Genomic DNA, 25,733 nt, shown 5'->3' with positions numbered 1-25,733 from the left:
CCCAGCTTGGTGAAAATGAGTGAGGGCGGGGGAGAGCGAGCGACGGGGGGTGGGAGGTGGAGTGAGCAGGGCGGGGCTTTGGGGAAGGGGTGGGGTAGATCCTGGGTTGCCCTTAAATTCAAAAAGTGAGCTTGGGCATAAAAAGGTTGGAAACCACTGGTTTATAGTAACTTCCAAGAAGCCTGAAAATAGCCTTTCTACCCTACAAAGTTTTTACCTTTCCTTCAGACAAACTTTATTTTCTCCCCTTTTTCTAAATGTAGCTGCAATTTACATGGCTTTTTTTGTTTTGTTTTCATTAAAGAACAATAGAGTCCTACAGGTAAATAAAACAAAATACTCACAGTAGACAGGCTATAACTACCCAACACTCCAAAGTGACCCACCACAATATCACAAGTGGCTCTGCACAACCAAACAAACCAAAAAGAAACATTAAGAAATGAAGGATGTAAATTGGGCAGGGGTGGGGGTGGAGAGCATGGAGAGAAGAGCTGAACAATGCTGGTAGTTCAAAAAAACATGCAAATTTCTCTATAATTTTCATGCATTGTCAATAAGTTGTTTTATTATTTTTTTAAAGTAATATAAATAAATAATAAAGTCCTTATTGTCCTTAATTCTGTTGGCCATATGTTTCTCCTTGTGTCCCTTTGCTTGCCTTATCAATTTTCTACAGTTCCTAGTTTCTGATTTATATTCATTGTGAAAAAAGTTCAACCAGCTCTACTGCAATTAGTGATTTAGCAGAAGTGAGTTGAGACTTGGACACTTGTGCCCGTCCTTTGACTGAAACTTCTATCCCATCTCAGCCCCTCTTTGCAGGGTGGGGGCTATGTTGGAGGGGGTCATTACTGGGACAGAATCTCTACTACATTACAGCCCCTTTGTACTTCTCAGGGTGCACACAGTGACCATAATCTGGCCACAAATGCCCAGCAGGTAATTTCCCTTCTGAAGGGTAATTCCTTGCTATGTATAATTGCATGCAGATAGCTCCTTTGCTTGTGGTCCCCTCCCCCTCCAATATAGAGAGCAAGGGGAGGAAGGGGTATGTTGGAAGCAGGGAGAGAGTGTAGCAGTGTGGAGCTCCACTATATCACTCCTCTACTGGCATAGGGTCCATTAAAGACTCTAAGTCAGTGATGCAACTTAGAACAACCTAGCAGCAACTAACAATTGCATTGGGGCTAGCCAGCGCTCAGAATCAGGGAGCCTTACCAGCTCTTTGGTACCCTCCACTCCCTCTCTCCTGCACAGACCATTGCTTTGGCTCCCCTGATTGTTCCCCAAAACAGCCATTAACTCCACTTATAAATAAATCAAAGTTTATTTATGGAAATTAGAAAGCGGGAGAACACAAAAAGCAGATAAAAATTAAACAGCAGAGAATATGTCTATAGTAGACAATAGGGAATGGCAGTTAAGATAAATCTTGAAGATACAATTTCTTGACTGAGCAGAATTACACGTTTTACGACAGTAACGGAGGTCTGACTGTGTCTGCTTCCTGTAAAATGAAGCTATGTCTACACTAGAGAGTTTACAGTAGTGCAGCTTCACCTGCCCTCTGTAGCACTGCTAGTGCTGATGCTCTAAGGAGCGAGTTCTCCAGTCGACTTAATTAATCCACCCCCAAACAGCAGCAGTAGCTATATTTGCGGGAGAAGCTCTCCCACCGACATAGCGTTATCCACACTGGTGCTTAGGTCAGTGTAACTTACGTTGCTTTGGGGGCTGGGGGGATGGCAGCTTATTCACACTTCTAAGCAACATAAATTATATCGACCTAAGCTGTAGTGTAGCCATAGCCTCCTTTTTTATACATTCTCTTCACCACTACTCTAATCCCAGAATATAGTTTTGGGTTTTAGTCTCCTCTTGAATTTAAAATCATTTAAATCAGGATTAACTCTACCAAAGCCTGTGGATTATATTTATAAAAATAGAAAAAATTAGAAGAAGCACTAGCTCCTTTATTTTTGCATGTGAAAGTGCATAATCAGCACCTTTTTGACATGACATTAGCTCCGGGGGGGGGGGGGGGGGGGAAGAGGGGAAGAGAGATTAAAAACAGAAATTTATGCCACTTCAGCAACGAAGGAGGGCTGCAGCGATGGATTAATTGGTTACTGGGAAAGTCCCTCAAGACAGAGAGATTTCTGGGGTAGCTCAGAGCCAGCATAGTAACTCTATGCCACCCACTTCCCGGCTCCTGGTACAGGAGGCATTCCCAGAGGAAAGTAAGAGGACCAAGGTACCGCTAGGTGATCCTTACATACTGGAAAGGATCCTTGGGACCACTGATAACTGGGGGCAATTTAGCACAAGCTCTAAATTGTGCCAGGAGTGAAGTGGCTCCCAGGTTGGCACCAGGAAGAGGAAATCTGTAAAGCCTGATCCTAGAGGAATTCTGTGCCAAAAAAATTAAAATTTGGTGCCCAAAATTTAAAAATTCTGCACAGAATATTTTAAACTTCTGAAAAATTATGCATATTTTATTTGTCAAAACATAATATAATCATCCAGTTTCAATTATTTTGGTTATATTATTCAATTATATTATTCAATTAAAATACAGACAACAAAAAAGATTCAGGAAATGTTTTTGACAAATAGATTCCTTACTAGGCATATTAATACAGAATTTAAATGAGTAATAATTAATTTAAAATACAATACAGATAAATATTTCCCACACCCCTCAGAAGCAGTGCAAAGGCTTGGGGGAGTCAGGGGTAACGAAGGAGTTAAGGGAGACAGAAGTCATTTTTGGGAAGGAGCCTGGATGTGAACTTGGAGGGTTGTTGGGTGTGGGTGGGAGAAGTATGGAACAAGTTTTTTTTTGGGGGGGGGGGGAGGGGGAAGGGGAGAGATTGTTAGGGAGCCTTCCCCGTACAGACCCTGGCTGACCCCTAGCCTCTCTCATTTAGTCAGGCACATCTGCCCCTTCTCTCTGTGTCCCTGCATCCCCGTCCCCCACCCCCATGTGTCCCTGCACTCCTCCCTCCTCCCCATCCCCATGTGTACCTGCACCCCCCTCCTCCATCCCCATATGTCCCTGCACCCCCACTCAGCTGCTCCCCTCCCCCATCCAAGGGTCCCTGAACTCCCACTCAGCCCCCCACCCCAATCTGTCCCCCATCACTAGCCCTTCTGAACCCCAATCTGTGACCCCATCCCAACAGTCCCATATGCCCTATTATGACTGTCCCTGCATAACCTGTGCCTCCTGACCTGGCCCCATGGGCAGGGTGCTGTCAGGAACAGGGCCTCTTCTCTTCCCTCTCCGCAGTTGGGGCTGCTTCCGACCAGGAGCAGCTGCTTCCTGTTCTGGTGCCACAGCAGCTCCCAGTGAGTGAAAGGCGTAACTGCATATACGCGGTGGCACAGAATTCCCCCAGAAGTAAAAGCCATATTGGACTGCCTCCCCGCTGGGCCTACTGAAAATAGGCCTGAACTAGCGGCTTCATCATTTGCTCTTCTTTCCAAAGGAAAATTGTTCCCTATGGTGGAAGAGAGAGAGGCACTCAAGCCAAGAGAAAACATTCCTCTCCCCCACATCCGTGGTAGGACATCCTTGAGCCAGAATGCAAGTAGCCCATCATGGGCCTGATTCTAGAGGTACTTCTCCCGTTGACTTCAGTAGGAATTACAAGTGCTCAGCACCTCTCGGGATGAGGCCCTTTAATAGCCCTTCAGCCATTATTTGCCTTCAGAATCAGGAAGGGTGAAAACAGCATTTTAAATTGCCTCAAAATCTTATTGACATTTTATTTTAGATATCCCATATTTTCCATTGACTTTACACCAAGTCCACTATAGCTATTTTTAGCTTTGTTGCAGTGTTAATGGAATCATTTCACCCGTCTGAGAAAGTTTTAATTAATTTGTATGCTATGTTTTGGACTTGGGTCTAGTCCAGGGGTGGGCAAACTTTTTGGCCCAAGGGCCACATCTGAGAATAGAAATTGTATGGCGAGTGGTGAATGCTCACAAAATTGGGGTTTGGGTTTGGAAGGGGGGTGAGGGTTCTGGTTGGGGGTGTGGGCTCTTGGGTGGGGCCAGAAATGAGGAGTTCAGGGTGCAGGCTGGGGCAGCGGAGTGGGGTCGCAGGGGGTGAGAGCTTTGACTGGGGGTGTGGGCTCTGGGGTGGGGCTAGGGATGAGGAATTTGAGGTGTAGGAGGGTGCTCCGGGTTCGGACCGAGGGGTTTGGAGGGTGGGAGGGGGATCAGGGGTGGGGCAGGAGGTTGTGGTGCAAGAAGGGTTGCAGGCTCCAGTTGGGGGTGCAGGCTCTGGGGTGGGGTTTGGGATGAGCGGTTGCGGTATAGGAGGGTGCTCCAGGCTGGGATGGGGGGGTTGGAGAGCGGGAGGGGGGTCAGGGCTGGGGCAATGGGAGAGGCTCAGGGGTGTAGGCTCCAGGTGGTGCTTACCTCAAGCGGCTCCCGGAAGCAGCAACATGTCCCTTTCCCAGCTCCTATGCGGAGGCATGGCCAGACGGCTCTGCAAGCTGCCCTGTCCACAGACACTGCCCCTGCAGTTCCCATTGGCTGCAGTTCCTGGCCAATGGGAGCTGTGGTGGCAGCATTTGGGGTAGAGGCAGCATGCAGCCCCCCGGCTGCCCCTAGGCACAGAAGCCAGAGTGGGGCCATGCCGCTGCTTCTGGGAGGTGTGTGAAGCGGCCCCCGACCCTGTTCTCTGGCTGGAGCACTGGAACGGGGCAAGCCTCAGACCCCGCTCCCCAACGGGAGCTCAAGGGCCGGATTAAAATGGCTGGTGGGCCAGATCCAGCCTGTGGACCATAGTTTGCCCATCCCTGGTCTAGTCAGTAAAACAGACTTCCACTCATCAGTCACAGACTACAGAGCACAAGAACTGTGCCCCATATGATCAAAGTACCGTAGCTACTCCATAAGCTCAATAACTAACACTGAAGTACATATAAAGTAAATTAAAAGCTTCTGACTTACCTGACAGGATAGCTGCTTACAGAGTTGTGTGTGTAACTAACCAAGATACTGTGCTGGCTGGGTCTGTGCGTGGGGCACATCCACAGACAGCCCCTAAAGGGTGTGGCTTCTCAGGGGAAGGAGGACTTTGATTGAGGAAGTAACCTGAGTGACAGGTCAGGTAAAGGGGTGGTTCCTGCCTGTGTAAAGTGAAATGAAAGTATTTTTTGGAGTCAGCAGCACCAGCAGCAGTTGGAGAACTGTCTATCTGCACCCTCTTCCAGTAATAAATACATGCTCTGCCGTTACTGAGCTCCTGCCTCTGTCATCATCATTCCATGAACTCTGCCTGCTTATGCTCACCCACCAAAAAAGAGACTGTGAGGTCACACAACACATTTAAACTATTTATAATCAGTAATACCTGAAGCATATTAAGGAAACAAAAGTGTTACTTAGAGGGACAAGACAGAAGCCAATAAAATTTTAAATACAGAATTCTTCCCAAAATGACATATCTACCTTACCTTTAAAAGTTACGTGGAGGCTGGAAAAAATGGCCCTTCAAAATGTGGGCTGAACTAGTGTGGACAGAATGTACCTTTGTTAAAATGCTTATAAATTCTATATATTATGTATAAAGACTACATTAAAATAATATTCAGGTTTTAAGGTCAAGCACTCAAAACTTAAAGTGTCAGAATTAATGTTGCCTATGCATATGATCTCACACTATTTCTCCCTCCTCCCTCCAATCCAGCCTCATTCAGTGCACAGGATGGTTGCTGCTCACTGAGCAGCTATTCAATATTTTGTTTTACCCTCATTATTCAAGGTGTGACCCTATGCCTCACTTACTGCATGCTATTCAAACCTTGCACTGAATTCAGAATTACTGATTTCCTCCAGTAATCATATCTGAGTGCTTAACTGTTAAATTAATTTATCTCCACAACATCCCTGTATAAAGTAGTTTGTTATCCCCATTTTACAGCTGAGGAAATGAGGCTCAGATATTTATGTCTAAAGAGTACGCTAATTTTGAGTGCCCCATTTGAAAAATCTAGGATCCAATTTTTCAGAGAATTAGCATTTTATATATTCACAGCTGAGCTCTGATTGACATCTATTGTGTTTGTGAGGCCAGGATCTTGCAGAAAATAGCTTCATTATCAGCAATTTAAATTTTCTGAATACCATCCATACTGAGTACTGAATAAGACAATTAGGGGCGGGGGGAGGGGGAGTTGTGATAATGTAATTAAAGACTATCATAATTAGGCTTGTAGGGATTACATTTTTATGGGTGTCAATAAATGTCAATTTCACTGTACTGCCATAAATTGACAAAAAATATTTCTGTCAATAAAAACTGAAATTTGCAGATAGGCAAAGTTCTGTTCTGTTCATTCCCTCTGAAGGATCTGGCATTGGCCACTGTCGGAAGACAGGACACTGGGCTGGATGGACGATTGGACTGACCCAGTATTGTTGTTCTTATGTTCCTAAGAAAAGTATTGCTTTAGAACTTCTTAGAGTTTGATTTATGGATATTCACTTTGTATTTTTTGACATGTGATGTTCACAATTTCTGTTTTAATGGTTATAAATCTCAACATCTACTGTCACCAAATAATCGTCTGCCCCTCCACCCCCAATGTCTTACAGCTGTGAAAATTTAAATCAATAAAATTGAAAAAAAATACTCAGATTATAGTAAGGTTTAAAAAATAAAAATTGATTTCTGCCAAACCTAATCATAATACAAATGCACAAAGGAACCAATTTAAGGTTGCACAGACAACCCTAATTCTGGCATTTCCTGAAATCTGAGTGCTTAACTTTGCAGCCTAAAAATTCTTTCAATGTGAATATACAGACAGACATTGTGTGTGTATATACACACACACACGGGCTGTCAAGCAATTAAAAAAATTGCAGTTTTAATCACACTGTTGAACAAGATTAGAATACCATTTAAATATTTTTGGGGTTTTCTATATTTTCAAATAGAGAGTCAGGGGTGGGGGCTCTGGAAAGCTGTGGGCTGGGGCAACGGCAGCCCTGGGAGAGCAGGTGGTATGTCAGTCTACTATGGCTCCCTCTGCAGTCTGAGAGCTCTGGGCTGAGGAGGGCAGGGAAGGGGCTAAGCGGGCCCCATTCCCAGCTCAGCCAGGGATTGGCTGAAATGAGTACACTTGAGCCACCTGCACCAGCCACAGCCACCCCAACTCTGCTCCCTGCAGGTGTCCCACACACAGGAGACCCAGACCCTGCCAAGAGGTGGCTTTATTGCCCATAGAACCCTTCCCCCCTCCCTGACATGCTTCATTTGTCATGAAAGAAGCCCTGTCACAAAATTATGCACTTGCTGGGTGACTGTAGAGTGGCAGCTGCTGGCTGGGTAGCACCCAGCTGTGAAGGCAGTGCTGCCACCAGCAGCAGCAGCACAGATGCAAGAGTGGCATGTTATGGTATTGCCACCCTTACTTCTGCACTGCTACGGGCAGCAGCGCTGCCTTCAGAGCTGAGTGGCAGCTGCTCATCAGGAGCCCAGAGATATTGCAGCTATAAACCACCAAGCCTAGAGGTGCTGGGACTCAGCCCTGGCAAGCCCCAGAGCAAATTAAGCATTGCCCCACCCCCTGCCCTGTCCATACTTTGCTACAGAAGCCTTCAATGCAGACAGACACATGGGTCCTATGGGCACTGAGACTCCCCATGATCGTAGCAGCCTGGGTGGTGGCTCACATTGCCCACCCCGGTTGTCTAGACACTTTACAGAGGGCAAAGAGCCAATCAGGAGCCACGAGCCTGCTGTCTGTCAAACCCTTGAGGCTGAACTTCCTATGGTCTGTTTCCACAGCCAGTCATGGGAAGCGGAGTGCAAGCTGGTTACTGCTGTTGCTGTTTGGCAGCCTGGGGATTAATACAACAATCAAAAGGTAGGTAAGGAATTGTATGAACAGAGATTTTCAGATGCTCCAAGCTTGGTCAAATTTGGGCAGATTTTCACAGGGACAGCAGGACAATTTCTCCACTCTTAGCCAAATTTCAAAGTCCTTGCTCCAAAACACAGAGGTACTAGAGCTTTCTCAATGAAACAATTGTTTTGCTCATGTAATGAAGTTTTTACAACAAGTTTCCTCCTAACCTTGTTCTGAAAAAATGGTGAATAATTTTTGCTGAAATTAAAATATATATATAATTTAGCCTAAGGCAGACACCCAGGATGGAAGATTTCTGCCTAAATGGTTGAAGTCCAGAAAAGTTATAAGCAACTGAAAACAGGATAGTGGAAAGTGTAGGACAACCCTAAGTAGAGTCACTCACTGCCTGGGCCACCTATCATATATATTCGGGAGGTCAGGCAGTCACATTTTTAAATGTCTCAGATTATTTAATACAAAGTTATGTCCTGTCAGTGTCTACACTGAACCATTTTCCTCTAAAACTTCCCAGCATTGATTCTACTGATGTTAGCAACCATGAAAACTGTAGTGTAGAGAAGGAGTTGGCAGCCTTCTGTTTTTTTAAGCCACCTGGTCATCTGCTCAGAGCAAATCTAGATGACATGGTGGTAAAGACACCAGTGGCCAATCTACACTACCACTGTTACCAGAAGCAGAAAAATACCCCATTATTGCAATGGTGGGAAATTTTAAGGAAACATCTTGTTGCTAACTTGTGTTGTTGTAGCCATTTTGGTCCCAGGATATTAAAACAGACAAGGTGGGTGAGGTAATTTATTTTATTGGACCAACTTTGGTTGGTGAGAAAGAAGCTTTCGAGCTTACACAGAGCTCTTTTCCAAGTCACCTGCCTAAGCTTGAAAGCTTGTCTCTCACCCACAGAAGTTGTAAATTAGGCGACTGGTGGCATAATTACATTGATTAAAACTATTTTCAAAGACAACTTCTTAATACATCAATTACAACAACATAGTTAGAGCCATGTTCCTGCAGTTCCTCTCCTCATACAACTAATATGAGGAGACTTATAGAAAAGTGAAGCAGACATCTAAGAACACTGGGACATACTATGGCCCAACACTCCCATGCATGGAAGTAAGGAGGTACAAAGTGCTCACTCTCCCGTGCTGGCTACCCATATTATGGGGTGCAATGCTGGGGGTACAGTAAAGAAAAGCAGCCTCTACAGGACTACTACTTCCCCTCCCTTCCAGGTAGGCTGGGAGTGGGAAGAGCTGTGCTGGGGAACTAATTTGTACCAAGCCTACATCTGGGACAAATTACTTCTTCACTACCCACCCCAGCACCAGATAGGGGCGGGAACTGTGCCTCGGAGTCTGCTCCTGGAGCAGCACAACCCATTATCCTTTACACGGGACTTGTTATCAAGACATGAGTTAGCCCTACAATGCAGGGAACAATCCTTTGCCAGGGGGGGGGAATGGACTAGATAAAAGAAAACCATTTCTTTTCCAACTCAAATTTCTGTGATATGACTGAAGATTTTATGAAAAAAGATAGAAGATTCTACAAAGTCAGGTGGATGAAGCCATGTAACAAGAAATTAGTATACTTATGAAGTGTTTTATTGCCAGAAATGAAAGAAAAATACAATACAGTTCAGCCAGCAAACTATTTCCCTATGTTTTTGTCCTTTTGCAAACAGGATTTAATAGCAGATTGTGGTTAGACTAGCTCACTGTCAAGCAGACATGACTATTTTGCTTTATAGCTTAACATTTCCGAGGTTGTTGGATAATGTAAATTCTTTTGGACCATATACTCTTCTCCAGGGCTGGTCGTGGCTTTTGATAGGCCATCTGTGCTGCTGCTGCAGGAAATTTGAGGCTGATCTGAAAGATTAAAAGAAAAGTCACAACAGAAAGACTTTTGGCTATTTCTCTGCTGAATTTAGTCTTGAAAGATTTTTTTATTATTAAAGCTTTTATATTTTAGCAGACCAATCTTAAGTGTCTTCCATTGAAATGAACAGTATATATCTGAGACATAGCAGCTCCATGTGTTTGACTAGCAGTGAAGACTCCCACCTGGTTGTCACCAACTACACTGCATACATACCAGTGTCAAAGTTACTTCAGCCTGGTTAACGTGAATAAATGACATGAGAGACAGACACTACTACAAGGGGTGCCAAGCAGAGCCAATCAGCATTCCAGCTGCTGTTAAAGTCACTCTCAATCTTTTCAAGTTCCAGTTGTTACAACAGTAGCCCATTGTGATATCTGAGAACCTCTTCCCAATCCCAGAGAAAAACTGCATGTCTGAAGAATCAAGAGAGGTCAGAGAGAGTGGAAGGAATGCTAAATTAGAACAGAGGAGTTGGAGATGGGGGAAAGAGGGGAGGAGAAAGGAGAATGGAGAGCCATGTGTACTGCTAGTTCTAAAGAAAAAAGGGAAAAGTCTGAGCTATAATTTAATCTTGGATGTGATTTTGCTGAGCTTGTCACACAAAGGATTTGTTCCAATGAGTTAATGTTACATACAAAATTTATATGCTGAAAATGTATTTGAGGCTTCAGTAAGCATAGGCAAAACTAAGAACAGAATTGTCTCAGGCTTAGGACTTTAATGACATCATGTTTGTTTAATATAGGCAGAATCTTAAAAAATCATATGCAAGAGGAGTGCAAGTTAAGAAGCAGCTTGTAAAAACAGGTTCTCTCAAATGTGTTAACTGCAAGTGGAATCCTACAGTGGACCACCATGAAATGCACTGGATGTTGCTGTGGATTGCAACCAAAACTGCCAGGAAAGATGCTCTATTCATAGCAGTCTGACAGAGAACTGCAGTACCATGGGAGTATTTGCAAAGGCAGAGGTCAGGAAACAGCACTGGAATCTCCAAAGTCTCACATTAGTCCTCAACCAGGATGGTGGCATGGGCTATTGGACAGTTCTGGGGCCACTTCTGATGTATGCTGTGTGTGACGCCCAAGTGGATCACCTGTGGCTGTTTTGCTGATACTGTCTTGCCTTCCTGGTGTCTATTTTGCTGTGGTTTTGTTTTAAACTTATCAGGGCTGATGGGCACCTGTCCTTATAATGTTGTGAACTTCCCTCAGCTGCTTCATAGAGGTGATCTCCTTGCTTGTGTGGGTAGCCCACTTATCTGAGTTAAGTTAATCTTGTGGCTAAGGCACAGGACTAGAATCCAGAAGATCTGGATTTTATTCCCAGCTCTGCCATTGACTTCCAGTGCCAATCTCAGTTATTTTTCCTCAAGTTTTTAAATAAATCTGAAATTAATATGGCCCTTTTAAAAACTTCAAACGATAGTGTCTTGTTACCCAATAGAACACAAATACATGCAGATCTTTAACAGTCACAGTGGAGTACAGAAGAGAGTTCAAAGTTACATCTTATAAATATCTCAGCCTCCACAGAAAAACAAAAGAACATTTCAGCAATTGATTTTTAGAATATTTTTTTAAATAGCTAGTTGAATCCAGAATATAGCCCCACATCCATCAGATTACAGCAGTTAAAGTAAATCAATTTTATGTTATAACACAATATCAGCATCTCTTTATAAGATGAAACAGGCATGTGTGCCCTATTCCACTACATATACTTACTTTCTCCAGTGCATCAGCTAGTAAGATACCCATATTTTGCATTTTTGTAACACTAACAATTGAGCTGCAAAGCAAAAGAAATTTTTTTCAGGATTTTTGTCTCCACAAATTACTTTTCTTCTCAAGGTTTCTTTTAAGTGAAGATATAAACATAGCCTGTGTTATTCAGCTATAACTTAGCTCTATGATATTGGGGGAGGGGAGAGGGAGAGAGAGAAGAGAAATAAGAGTTTAAGATCATCTCCCTACAATTGCCGGATACATAGTTTTCCTCTCAATTTGAACTTGGTAACAGGAAGCTAGAAACAAGATAATACTTTTCCATCGTGCCTGATCACCCAGAAGGCCTCTTTGAGAAGTAATAATTTCTTTGTATGTTGCTGGCAATGTTTCATGAAGTCACAAGGTCTACACTGCAATAAAAGACATATGGCACGGCCAGGGCTGGCCCAGGTCAGCTGGCTCAGGCTTGCGGGGCTTGAGCTGCAGGGTTAAAATCTGGAGTGTACATGTTGGAGCTTGGCATGGAGTCCAGGCTCTGAAACCACTCACCCTCATGGTTTCTCAGAGCCTGGCCTCCAGGTAAAGCCCCCATGCGTAAACTGCAATTTTTAGCCCCGCAGCCTGAATTGGAGTCAATTGACCTGGCTTCAGACTTGATGCCATGGGGTTTTTTTTATTGCAATGTAGATGTACCCCTCAGAATTACAATTTTTACTGCTCTCCCTCCCCGCCACCTGCCCAATCTCAGAACTGGGTTCATTATTTTGGAAAACATTAGTAATGTTTTTAGAACAAAAAAAGTCCACTTTAATTTGAAAATAGGTCTATTGTCAGGCTAAGATGACTTTTACATCAAAACTCATTGTTTGCATTTTTCCAGTGCATAGACATTTTATCAAAATTCAGAAAAGAAAAATATATCAAGATTTGGAGGCTGTGAAATCATATGAAGTTAAATGGCAACAATATTTGTGTGAAATTCTCCAACAAAATTATGGATTTCACACAGATTTGATGACAGTAAAGTTTATCTATTAGACCTTGGCTATACTGGTGCTGTACTGCACTGCAACTTGCTGCGCTCAGGGGTGTGAAAACGCTTCCCCCCCCCCCCCCCAGCCCAGCAAGTGCAGTGCTGTAACGCGCCAGTATGAGCTGAGCCTGCAGCGCTGCACGCTTACTCGCAGCGCTGCAAGCTACTCACCTCGGAGAGGTGCAGTACATACAGTGCTGCGAGAGCGCTCTCGCAGCGCTGGCGGCGCAACTACACTCGTGCTTCAGTGCTGCTGCAGCAGCGCTGTGAATTCCCGAGTGTAGCCAAGGCCTCAGAAAGTGCATGTATTTGAAGCATTTTCACTTCAGTCTACAGTGTTCCCTCTGATTGATGTCTCTGCAAATGGGAAGACTAGGACTGATTATTTGTCTGTTGCTCCCTATATTGAACTAGCCTATTAAAAGACAATCCTCACCTGATCAGGAAGATGCAACTACACCTAGGTTTATTCTGTAGATGCAGCAATAACAAATGAACTTCTCAATGGTGAATTTAAAATACTTCAACAAATAGACATACCAACCAAGAACCAGTCCCTAGCACCCTAAGGGCATGGCTACACTTGCAAGTTAGAGCGCATTAAAGCAGCCCCGTGTGCTCTAACTCATAATGTGTCCACACTGGCAAGGCATGTAGAGTGCTCTGACTCCACAGCTAGAATGCTCCTGGTAATCTACCTCAGCGAGTGGAATAATGTTTGATGCGCCCCCGCTGGAGCACCACAGCGCCAGTGTGGATGCCCTGGTCTGTTAATGTGCTCTGATCAGCCTCCAGAAGTGTCCCACAATGCCTGTTCTAGCCACTCTGGTCATCACTGACCTCTACTGCCCTGCCCTCAGGCGACCAACCTTTAAATTCTCTGGGAATTTTGAAAATCCCCTTCTTGTTTGCTCAGCCAGGCGTCAAGTGCTCTCAGCGAATCTTTCCCAGTGACTATGCCTCCACATGCCAGGTGATCCCCAGTATGGAGCAATGGCAAGGTGTTGGACCTCAGTGTTTGGGGGGAGGAAGCTGTCCAGTCCCAGCTGCGCTCCAGCCATAGGAATTAAGATACCCTCAGGCAGATATCAAGCAACATAATGGAACGAGGCCATGACCAGCATACACTGCAGTGCAGGGTTAAAGTGAAGGAGCTGTGGAATGCGGCCGCAGAGCTGGTCATGGGGCCAGATTCTGCTGCCGAGGGGCTCCTAAGGGCAGGGAGAATTGCCCAGCCAGGCAGAGTTTGAACATCAGGTCTGTGCAAAGGCCAAAAGAAGGGAGGGGTGCTGGAGTCTCACCCCTCGCTGCATCCCCGACCCTGCACGACGAGGAGGGGATCTTACAGGAGACTACGGGAACACATTACTCAATTACAGGCAGGTGGGGGGGGGGAGGAGGGGAGAGAGAGAGAGAGAGAGAACACCCCCACCTGGAGCAAAGCCTGTGAGGCAAACTGCCACTCCAGTGCTGCCCCTGCAACCTGCCAAAGAGCTGGACATGATGCTTGGGGGCGACCCCACCTCCACTCAGTATCACCATGGACACTTCAGAGCCCAGTTCAACAAGGCAGGAGGAGAAGGAAAGCAGGAGCGAGGGTGCTGAGGAGGAGGAGGAAGACACCCCGGGATTCCTAGATGCATGCAGCCAGAAGGAAGGTAGCCAGTTGCAGCGGACAGTGCTTGGGGAAGGACAAACACCAGAGGAGGTGCCCAGTAAGTGGCTTTTATTTTGGGAAGGAAGTTATTCGGTGCAGGCTCTTGGGTCAAGGAGGATTAGGGTTGCATGCATGCCCAGATGTGGAATAGGGCATTGATGTGCTCTCATCACAGTAATCTGTCAGTGATCTCTTCAAAGGTCTCATCCAGAACTTGGGCAATGTGCTTGCGCAGGTTTCTTGGGAGAGCCACTGTGGTCCTTGTCCCAATCAGGCTAACATGACTGCGCCACTGTGCCGTGAGGGGTGGGTGGGACCACTGCTGCACACAGGCCAGGGTGGAAGCCACATTGTAGTAGAAGACCCTCCCTTGCTTCCCAGGTCACCCTCAGCAGCAAAGGTATCTTCCAGGACGAACTCCTGTGAAAGAGGTGGGGACAGTGTTCAGTATAGGGGCCCCCTGCAGCTGTTGGCTCTCCCCAAGGCACAAAAACCCAGAAGACAGTATAGCCATGAAACTGTCAGTCCCCCTTGACCCTGTGCTTACTCACCATTTTGGGGCTCCCGTGGCTTATGTCCGCTCACTTAGGACGGGCAAATTATGCTATTGTGTAGACTGTGCTTTCCCTTAAGTATGGGGGAATCATTGCTCTGTTTGGTGTGAACAATGCTGCCTCTGTTAAGTATTGCATTTTGCCTTTACAAATGCCACCTTGAGATCTCAGCTGTCTGTGTTATCACCGACCGAAAGACTCCAAAGAATTAGGAAGGGGCCACGTAGAAGCAAAGAAGACATGCTGCATGAAATTATGCAGCAGACCCTTAGCGAGAATCTAAAAGTGCAGGAGTGAAGGGAGAGTGAAAGGTGGATCTGCCAGCAGCAGAGGAGCGCTGGCACCAAAGCGTGGAGCTCCAGCAGCAAAGCACAGATCAGCTGATAAGCATCATGGAGTGCCAAGCAGACTCGATCCAGGCACTCGCAGCTATGCAGGCGGAGCACTACCGTGCCCTCCCCCACGCCTCCGCAGCCCTTATCACAAAACTTTCCCTTGTGCCCCATGTCACCTCCAACCCACTTTCCCCAAAATCCAGGTTCTTACCACCAGCTGCCTCCAACATCTGTAGCTTCACCACCCAGTCCTGAAAACTATGACACTTACCCACTGCACTCAACCTCCATCACCATGCAGTATAGCCATCCTGAAGCACAGCACTCATTGCACAGCACTCCAGACAGGAAGGCTGAGTATGATAACAGGATATATACAAATCTGTGATTGTACCATTCCCCACCCCACCCTCTTGCCCTGTTTCCCAAGCAGTTGTTTCTTTTCAATAAATTGATTTTTTGGCTTTGAAAACAAACATTCTTTATTATTGCATTAAGTAAAAGATACTTTATCCCAGGAAAGCAACAGGCACTGCAAGTCAGCGTAGCGCAAACAGATTCCTATTAACATTGGAACCACTGCACTTCACTCCTGTGCAGGGCACCAAACATTACTGGTGGCTTTCAGCCTCAAATTGCTCCCTCAAGGCATCCCTAATCCTTGCAGCCCCATGCTGGGCCCCTCTAATAGCCCTGCTCTCTGGCTGTTCAAATTCAGCCTCCAGGTGTTGAACCTCCGAGTTCCATGTCTGAGTGAATCTTTCACCCTTCCCTTCACAAATGTTATACAAGTGTATATAACTGCAGGGATGCTCTCATTGGTCAGGTCCAGCTTCCCATACAGAAGCGCCAGCGGCCCTTTAAACAGCCAAAAGGGCACTCCACAGTCATTCTGCACCAGTTCAGCCTGTTGAACTGCTCCTTGCTGCTGGCAAGGCTCTGCATATAGGGTTTCCATGAGCCACGACATTAAAGGGTAAGCAGGGTCTCCAAGGATCACAATGGGCATGTCGACTTCCCCCTACTGTGATCTTCTGGTCTGGGAAAAGAGTCCTGGCTTGCAGCTTCCTGAACAGGCCAGTGTTCCAAAAGATGCGTGCGTCATGCACCTTTCCGGGCCAGCCTGCATTAACATCAATGAAACGCCCATAGAGATCCACAAGCACCTAGAGAACCAGAGAGAAAATACCCCTTCCGATTAACGTACTCAGAGGCTAGGTGGGCTGGTGCCAGAATTGGAATATGTGGAGGGGTGATAAATGGGAAGCAGTTAGGGAAACCCATTTGTGCAAAGCCAGCCACAATGTCATGCACGTTACCCAGAGTCACGGTTCTTCTGAGCAGGATGCGATTATGGCTCTGCAAACTCAATTCCAATCGTCGACCTTCCCACTCCAAACTGGTTAGCGACTGATCAGTAGCTGTCTGGAGTTGCCAGCTTCCAGATTGCAATAGCCACCTGCTTCTCCACCATCAGGGCAGTTCTCAATCTCGTGTCCTTGCGCCACAGGGTTGGGGTGAGCTCACAGTCCCATGAAAGTGGCTTTTCTCATCCGAAAGTTCTGCAGCCACTGCTTGTCATCCCAGACTTGCATGACGATGTGATCCACCACTCGGTGCTCGTTTCCTGAGCCCAAAAGCGGCGTTCCATGGTAGTGAGCATGTCCGTGAATGCCACAAGCAATCTCGTGTCGTATGTGTTACTCGAGTTGATATCGTTGGAGTCCTCACTGTCCGTTTGGATCTTAACGAGTAACTCGACTGCCAAATGTGATATGCTGGTGAGACTCATCAGCATATTCTTCAGCAGTTCGGGTTCCATTCCCGCAGACCGAAAGGGAAGAGCGCGCAGTACAAAAAACTGCGAAAGATGGTGCCAAATGTGGACGGAAGGACAGGGAATGCTGGGATGTGAGCCAATGCATCACGGGGCGTTGGGACAGGACCCAGAATGCCCCACACCCCCTACCCCCTTCCACAAGCCATAGCGCCAGAATGGGAAAAAGTGCCCTGTGGGACAGCTGCCCATAATGCATTGCTCCCAATGCCACTGCAAGTGCCGCAAATGTGGCCACACCTGTGCGCTTGCAGCTGTCAGTGTTGACAGACTGCAGCGCTTTCCTTACTGCGCTCTCCAAAGGCTGGTTTAACTCAAAGCGTTCTACATCTGCAAGTGTAGCTATGCCCTCAGTGACTGCAAATTCCAAGGAGACTAATCACAGTAGAAAGTTGCACTAGTAGGCCCTTAAATTATCTGCCATTAAACTTTTTAACTTTGACCTACTAAAGATATTTAAAGTATTCATTCTCTGGATAGATTTCAAGTGGTGAGATTTAGGGAAATTGCATGAATGCATTTCTCATGAAAGGTGTCTGACAGTTGAAACCCTCTTTTAACAGGACATGTATATCACAGATGCTGTGGCCCTACAACTGTGCCAGACCCTGACCCGGAGAGGCCACCACTAGCATGAATAGTCCCATCTCCAAACCTCCTCAAACCTCAGTCTCTTGGCTAAGACTGCCAACCAGAGTGCCCACTATGATGAGACACCTGTTATGAGTCTAGTAGGAGCTAGACTCAGGACATCAACTCATTTCATATAGGCCACTTGACAGGTGTCAGATGGAAGTGATTTATATTACCACCAACCTGAGCCACATTTGAATCGGTGGTGATCTAGAGATTAGAGACTTCAAGACATTATCAGCCCTCCAAGCCACACTGTCCTGTTTTCCTAAATCACTGGATTATTCTCTGTGAATTAGGGACAGTCTTTGCTCCATTTATCATGACGCTTAAGTTTCCTGAACAAGTTAACATGCATGCATTATGAAACAGTCAGCTACTTTAAAAAAATTATTTTATTGTAAAAGCTACAAATGAGGTCTCTTTTTTTAAGATAATTACATCTTGAAAATAAAGTTCACTATCCCCTGCATAAAATATACTCCATAATCATTTATTTCTTTCCAGTTTCTAATGGATTTTATAATTAGCTCTTTGTTTACTAGTTGTGTGTGCCAGAATCAATGCTGTCACCTCAGCCTAGTTCCAGGAATAGTGTTTTAGTTCAATGTCTTCAGAGCCAGCAAGGGAAGTGCAGTGCTGATTTCTGTGGGTCTGCCAAAACAGTTAGTGGCAATTTGTTTCTCAGCTTTGAGGGGAAAAAAATAAATGTAATTTAGAGGATTTCCAGCAAGTTATAGCATTTTAAAAGAGATCAGATTTAGTGCCAAAACTTGGGTTTAATTGCCAGGTCAGCCACGGACTTCCTATGTGACCTTGGACAAATCATTCTGGGCTTGTCTACATGGAGACTTAGGGCATGTCTACACTGCAGCTGGAAGGTGAGAGTCTGCCCACCTGTACTGGGAATAACACTAGTTCAGTTTGAGCTAGCAAGCTAAAAATAGCAGTGTGGATGTTGCTGCACTGGCAGCAGTCTGGCCTAGCTATCCAGGAGATTGTGGGGGCTTGGACTTGGGTAACTAGCACCACCAGTTCCAGCTGTGGTAGATTCTTCCTGTGCTATCACAGTGGAGGACATCTGTAAGACTGCCTTCCAAGAACTCCCCACTAAGCTAGGGCTTACAAGGTATGCTAGGAACAGGACTAGTTATGGAAGAGACATTCTGGGGACAGGGCTATAGGGTGACCAGATGTCCTGATTTTATAGGGACAGTCCTGATTTTGGGGTCTTTCTTATATAGGCTCCTATTACCCCCCACCCCATCCTGATTTTTCACATTTGCTGTCTGGTCACCCTACAGGGCTACAACACACAGCTCTGTGGCCCATATGGCAGCCTCAGGAAGCTGTTTTAACATAGATAGGCCCCTAGGGCTGTTTAAGGTATAGCGGGGGCCACTCCAGCCCCTGGAACAGTTCAGGGTCAGGAGGGTGCTTAAAGTCACCTTAGCCCCATTTCCCAGCAATGCACCCATTGTTTCAGGAAAAGTAAGACCAGATCAGATTTTCTAATATTAAAAACACTGGGAAAAAAAATAGATTTACAGAGTTCTAGATTCTAAAGCCAGAAGGGACCACAAGCCACTAAATTTATCCCAGTTATGCTTGTATTGAGTTCAATAAACTTGTGTTTGACTAAAGCTTAATTTGTCTTTTGGGTAAACCATGATTTCCAGAAAAGCATCTAGTTAATCTGAAGACATCAAGAGATGAGAGAAATGGTGGATTCTCTAATAGTTCATTCTAGTGACCACACTCCCGGTTAAAAACAATTGTGCTTAATTTCTAATTTGAATTTGTCTGGCTTTAACTTCCAGAAATTGGCTCTTGTTATGCTTTTCCTTCTCTAGATTAAAAAGCTATTTAGTACCTGACATTTTCTCCCTGTGAAGGTAGTTATGCATCCTAATCAACTCACTTCTTTTTGTTAAACTAAAGAGATTGAGGTCTTTATATCTCTCATTTGAAGGCAGGCATTTTCTCCAGCCCCCTAATCATTTAAAATAAACAAAAAAATTTTTAAAAAGGAGAATATAAAGAAGCAAAAAAGGGTACAAGCCAATTATTTTTCTTTTCAGATTACCTTCAAATCTGTCTCATTTGTATACTGCAGAGTTTAGTGCTTACTAATTGCACTGTTCAAAACTGCAAAGCTTTATTCTTTTTGGAAACCTGATGCAACTTGCTGTTAATTTTACCCTTAATCATCAAGGCATAACTGTAGATGAAATACCTGGTCTTCTCTTTTCCAGGGTTCTTGGAATTTTTCTCAACAGCTCCATTTTCTTGCTTTTTGGAAACTCTCCTACCTCCAGATTTGACTGTTAGAAGACAACAATTTACACTATGTGAATAGCTTAAACAGCTACAGAACTGTTCATCACAAGGTTGATTAAAAAAAAAAAAAAAGACTGCACAACATACTCAGGAAAACTGATAATGAGGAAAATTCATAATAAGATAAAGATTAAGTCTCAAGAGAGTTATTTTGAACTCTGTTATGGTTCTTCTGCAGTGTGGGTGGAAGCTGAAAACCAAAAATGAGCCCCAGAGAACCACCCAAGACTATCTTTAAGCTTTTGGACTACAGCATAATCAGAGTAAGTTCAAGCTATTGCAATCTAAAAACCGTATCCTTAGGAATAGAAACTATACTGTTCTAAAATTTGACTGCCCTCATGCAGTCTTTCCCAGAGATCTTAGACGTAATTGTTTATAGTTTTTATTTATTTATTAATTAAATAAAAGTAGAGTCCTTCTACATCAGTTTTCAACACAGCAGACAAGTAATAGCAGGAAGATTGTATCTTGAGTAAATCATGTAAACAATTTTATTCTGGGGTATGCATAATAAAAGTTATAATGCAGATAGGAATCAACTGCATATTTATCATGCACTAGTGTTCTTTCAAGATTAATTATAATTTATTAAAATGCCTGCCAATCACAAAACCAATTAGTACTAATTAAGCTACAGATGACCTAACAATGACAATTTAAGTGTTGAGCAATGTCAGACAAATCCAACTTTGTAAAGGAGCATGTAAAGATATTTCAGATAACTTGTCAAAGCAAATACCTTCTTCCTGTGCACAAGAATATTTGTAAATTTTATAACTGTCAAAGTAAATAAGAACAAGCTGAACGGATTTTTGGTTAATTTAATCTAGTTGTTTCATTATGGCAAGGTTCCTATTCTGCATTTAAAACAGCCAAGACAAGCGTTTCCATCAGATCTATAGTTTTTTGGGGATGGCACAAGCAGGAAAGGAAAATTGTTTTTAAAAGTACTTCAAGCAGGTTGCAGAATTCCATCAAATAAGTAGTATTATTTTCATCAAGACCAGCTCTAAGTGTATTTACATGTTTATTGCAGAAATGAATGTCTGATGAATGTGACACAAAATGCATCCATTTTCCACTAAAGTTGCATATTTAGGGGGCTATATACAAGTTTATATACATTTCCCCTCCAGACTAGCACCAAGAGTCATCCTTGTGCTCATCACTGGTTCACCTAGCCTTAATAGGATTAAATGTTACGATAACAAATGTATACAACATAAATAGGAAAAACATAGGTCGTTATTTTACAGCATGGAGGGAAAATTGATTTAATATTGTAACTTCAACAATAGTTTGTTTTTATTGTAAGTGTGCTTCAGATGGTTACCAGACATGTTATAAATGGAGGCGTTGTTTCAAAGCCAAAAAGGGCAAATGGATACCCGCTTTCCACCAAAATTCTTTTGGGCACCTAACTCCTCTTTGTGGCTTTGAAAATCTCCTCTAATAAGAAATCAATTATCGACAAGCTACTAATAAAAAGAATCCAAAGTTTAAGGGCCTGATTCTGTAAGGTAGAGAGTTCCCTCAATTCCCATTAAAATTAATTGGAGTTGAGAGCGCTCAGAATTCTGCTGTGTCAGGTATGTGGTTGCTGATCATTTGCTTTATTTTTTGTAAGTTTCTTAACAGCTATTTTGTTTTTGTGAAAACTTAGCTTTACCTACTGAAAATGCAGCTTGAGGTCTTTTGTGCTGTCTATAGTATTGCAGGAACAACAGCTATAGTTATAATTGAGGAGGCATTTGGAACTTTTTTTAAGTTGCCTTTTAAGCTGAAGTTGCTTATGCTCATTCTTAGCCAAAAGGTGAACTTTGTGGGGAGAGATTTGAGGGTCTCGCAACTTTGGCAGTTTTGGGGAGAGAAGAGGTTTTGGCATTAAGAGTTTTCAGATAATTTTCTTCTTCTACTAACTGATAATATAGATTATAGTTAAAATTCAACTTGCTCCAGTCTTAGTCCTCAGTGAGAGCAGACATATTTTGGATACATCTGATATTTAGTTTAGACTAGATCAGGACTAGGTCCAAAATGCCCTGAATTTTTGTACCTGAATTTCCAAATCATGGATTAGATTTCAAGATTAGGGCCTTTCTATAGTGATCTGAACCCTTAATTAGAAGGGGGCATTTTAATAATGGGCCTTACCCCTGTTCAAAAACACAGCCAAAATTACTGGAGGTGCCCAAAAGTCAGATCTGAACCTAGATCCAAATTATGTTGCTTGTGCCCATCTCTAGAAATATACAATAAGCATTTGAAAATATTTTGACAGTAGGATATAAACCTTCAATGAAAATTATGTGAGTGAGAGGTAAGGCTCCAGATACATATATGCAGAAGCACGTACATAACGTACAAAGCTGCCCACTGCATGAAAGAATAGGCTAAAGGAATACAGGGGCGGGACCCCAAGGCACAAGGGCATTTAAAAAAAAAGTAATCTGCTGGTGTCCAATTATTTTGTAAGTTGCAAGGCTAAAAATAGATATACCATTCAGAATGAATATGCTTTTAAAGACAAATTATTTTGCATTTTAAAAATGAATTTTAGTAAATTAGTGTCTAATGTGCATTAACTGACTAATCTTAGTGGATTTAGAAAAGAAGCTCTAGAACATAACTTTATATTTCATCAAGAACTGGAGACTTTTTAGTATGTGGAATTAGTGCACGTGGGGCAGCTATAGAGTAGTAATCAGAATGAACTTTTCCTAAGTACTGTAGGTCTTCACACAATTAGCTAGTGTACATAGGGATGAATGTTTGTACAACTCTGAATATTTAAAGCACCAAATAAATGCCAACTATTATTATGACAAATCATAACTGCTTGAAAGGAGCAGTTATAGTACCACATTAATGATCTTCAGGTTATGTGATCAAAAGCACCATCTAACATAACATCTCAGAGTACTTATTTGTTTCCTGTTATATGCTGACAAAGAAGACTTAAATTCAGTTATTTAAATGCATCAATCACATATTTTGTTATTCCTTTATAGCACATTCCTGAGTAAGATTATCACCCTTCTCCTCTCAGAGTTGCCACAATCCAGTGTTTGAGAGTTTCAATTCAGGACTATGGAACTGATTATGAAGTCCCAAACAGTCATATGTGATTTCACCTGATAAACAGGAGAAGATAGATGAGAAAAGAAACAGCTTTCATTTACAGACAACCGTTACTCAAAATTTATACAGCAGCTATAAAAGTACAATACCCTTCAAACAAGGAGTGGAATGCATTGCCTGTCACAGAAAGTTTGCAATCCAATGCCTCAATCCTGAAATCTGAAGGTCACAGATGGATTCTTATCCCCACAATGTGCTCCACTGAAATCACTGAGGTGCTGCATAGGTACAGGTATCCACTTGTGCAGACTAGACTGCAGGATCCAGGCCTAAAATGCAATAATGACAGTAGAAGAGGCTACTACAGCTAGAGAGGGGTGTTGATAAAATGTTAAGGGCCCAATTCTCTAGATGTAGGTCAGGCACATGCCCATGGACTTTAGTGAGAGTTTTGGCTGTGTAAAATCTGGGTTATAATTTTATAAAGTAATCCAGAAAGTGGCTGTAATTCCTTAAAGGGACATTGTCAAATTTGGACATTTGAAGACATGATACACTTTTCAACCTCTCCACACACTCCCTTCATCAGTGTGAATTGTTTTTCACCTTTTTTATTTTTAAAAGCTTAGTTATACACTAAAGGAAAATGCAAACCAGGACTCAAAGGGGATGAAAGTTCTTGTTAACACACCAGAGTCAGGGACTCAGGATTGAGTATATTCGCAGCTCTGCTTGATACCTGGTATGCAAACTTGACACCCAAGTTTTTAAAACAGCTGCTAGTTTTGGATGCCCACACCACAACCTGCTTTCCAAAACAGGGACCCAAAATAACCCAATCACTTCAAAAAATATCGGCTGAACTCCCTGGTCAAAATGGGCAAAATACTTCCATCCTCTCAGCTCACAGGAGCAAGTCCACTCTGACTTGTAACGCACTTTGGGATTCTCAAATAGACAGAACTGTAGAAGTCGAATCTAGTTATCACCAGGAGAAACCCCAGGATAGCAGCAAACTCGCGTGAACACATGGTGCGGAGGAAGTGGGAGCGTGGGGTCTTTCCAGGAGCGAGTGGGGATCACGAGAGTTTCAGCGATGACTGATACCTTGTCAGGTGCTCACATTGGCTGGATTTCACCCCCCTCCCTCTGGGGAGCGGCAGCAGAGCTGGTTATGGGGCCAGATTCTGCTGCCGAGGGGCTCCTAAGGGCAGGGAGAATTGCCCAGCCAGACAGAGTTTGAACGTCAGGTCTGCGCAAAGGCCAGAAGAAGGGAGGGGTGCTGGAGTCTCACCCTTCGCTGCATCCCCGACCCTGCACGACGGGGAGGGGATCTTACAGGAGACTACGGGAACACATTACACAATTACAGGCAGGCAAGTAGAGTGTGAGCGTGTGTGTGTGAGAGACAGAGAGAGAGAGAACACCCCCGGAGCATATTACGCAATCAGGCGCGTACGTTTGTGTGTCCCCGTCCCCTCTAACCCAACCACAACCGCGCGGAGCAGCCACCAGAGGAAAACCAAGCAGCTTCCCTGCTAAGCAGGGGCGCCTACCTGCTGGAGGGCGCCCGCCTTTCAGGGTGGACGGCGGAGCTGACGCTTCCTTCGCCATGGCAGGGGTGGGTAAGTGTGGACAGGCAGCAGCCAGTCACGAGCCTGCAGAGACGCGTCCGGGCTAGGAGCAGGCGCACGGCGCTCCCTTTTATGGAGGTAGGGCCGGGGGCGGGGCAGGGGGCCTGACAGGGCAGCGCAGAGCAGCTGCGCTAGAGCGGGGAGAACGTGTGTGGGCGGCGCTGGCGGAAAGGCGCGGGTGGGGGTGGTGTGGTGTGTTGTGTTGTGTTGGGGGGCAGCAGAGGAAGGGGCTGTGGGGTGTAAGGGCTGGATGGGTACAGTGGGGGTATGAGAGGAGGGGGCTGTGGGGTGTAGGGGCTGGATGGGTACAATGGGGATATGAGAGGAAGGGGCTGTGCGGTATAGTGGTGGTAGGAGAGGAACTGGTCTTTGTGTTATAGGGGAAAAGGGTAGGGGCAGGAGACAGGGACCGTGGTGTAGGGGGAAGGGATTGGGGGTATGAGAGGAAGAGGTTTGTGTGGCTTAGGTATGAGGGTTGGGGTAGTGTGGGTACAGGTACAGTGGGGGAGGAATGAGAGGAAAGGTTTGTGGGGTATAGGTGTGAGGGATTGGGGAGTGTGGTACTGTGGGGTATGTTTAGGGAGTAGGAGAGGAAGGGCTATGTGTGTGGTGTATCTGTTTGGCATTGGGAAGAGGTTGGTTGTAGAAGGGTTTGTTTATGTTGGTGTGACAGTGCAGGGGAATATTTTACATCCAAACAAAACATTGTTTTGAATAAAGCATTGTAAAAAAACTACAAAATACTTCATTTAATAATTAGCTTGAGAATTTTTTTGAAAGTACACTTTAAATTTTGGGCTTAAACTAAAGAAATACTCTCAGGTGCAATAATTAATCACTCTGTGGCTCTTTCCTTAAGCAAGAAAGAGTCAAAGTTTTCTTACCCTGGAACCTTATAAGATCTCAGGTTGGTATCATCCACAGGTTTACATTGTTTTGGGGGTACATGCTGAGCATTAGCAACTTTGCAGTAATCTCCCCCAGGAGCAGATGCTCAGAGAGCTTATCAATAGTCAGGAATATTATTGTTTCTATATTATGGCTTCTCGGCCTGGGGATTATGGCCTCCAAGAAATTTCCAAACAGGTGTAGGGTGATTTGTGAA

At 44.4% G+C, this 25,733-nt stretch overlaps 1 protein-coding gene across 3 annotated transcripts; it reads right to left on the bottom strand.

The window, feature by feature from the left end:
• Positions 1-9,486: 9,486 nt before the first annotated feature.
• Positions 9,487-24,710, bottom strand: DAPL1 (death associated protein like 1). 3 transcript variants are annotated; one of them, XM_065560604.1, is made up of 5 exons: positions 24,551-24,694; positions 23,144-23,323; positions 19,807-19,894; positions 11,519-11,582; positions 9,487-9,775 (listed from the first exon to the last, which is right to left on the bottom strand). In XM_065560604.1, exons 2-5 carry the CDS (start codon positions 23,166-23,168, stop codon positions 9,656-9,658), a joined length of 297 nt encoding a protein of 98 aa, XP_065416676.1. In that variant the 5' UTR covers positions 23,169-23,323; positions 24,551-24,694; the 3' UTR covers positions 9,487-9,655. The 3 variants fall into 3 exon arrangements, with proteins under 3 accessions (XP_065416676.1, XP_005311280.1, XP_005311281.1); XM_005311223.5 differs by lacking the exon at positions 23,144-23,323 and having other exon boundaries at positions 24,551-24,710; XM_005311224.4 differs by lacking the exons at positions 11,519-11,582; positions 23,144-23,323 and having other exon boundaries at positions 24,551-24,710.
• Between the last annotated feature and the right edge of the window lie 1,023 nt (positions 24,711-25,733).

The sequence above is a fragment of the Chrysemys picta genome, chromosome 11 (assembly GCF_011386835.1).
Source record: "Chrysemys picta bellii isolate R12L10 chromosome 11, ASM1138683v2, whole genome shotgun sequence".
Lineage (NCBI taxonomy): Eukaryota > Metazoa > Chordata > Testudines > Emydidae > Chrysemys > Chrysemys picta.
The sequence above is the reverse complement of the archived record's forward strand: the minus strand, read 5'-3'. Positions and strand labels throughout refer to the sequence as shown.

Coding starts and splice junctions, on each gene's coding strand:
- DAPL1 (XM_005311223.5), bottom strand. CDS start 24,608: ATGGCGAAGGAAGCGTCAGCTCCGCCGTCCACCCTGAAAGGCGGGCGC. Junction 11,583..19,806: donor CCTGGAAAAGAGAAGACCAG/GTATTTCATCTA, acceptor TTTGCTTTGCAG/CTCAATTGTTAGTGTTACAA. Junction 9,776..11,518: donor TAGCTGATGCACTGGAGAAA/GTAAGTATATGT, acceptor TTAATCTTTCAG/ATCAGCCTCAAATTTCCTGC.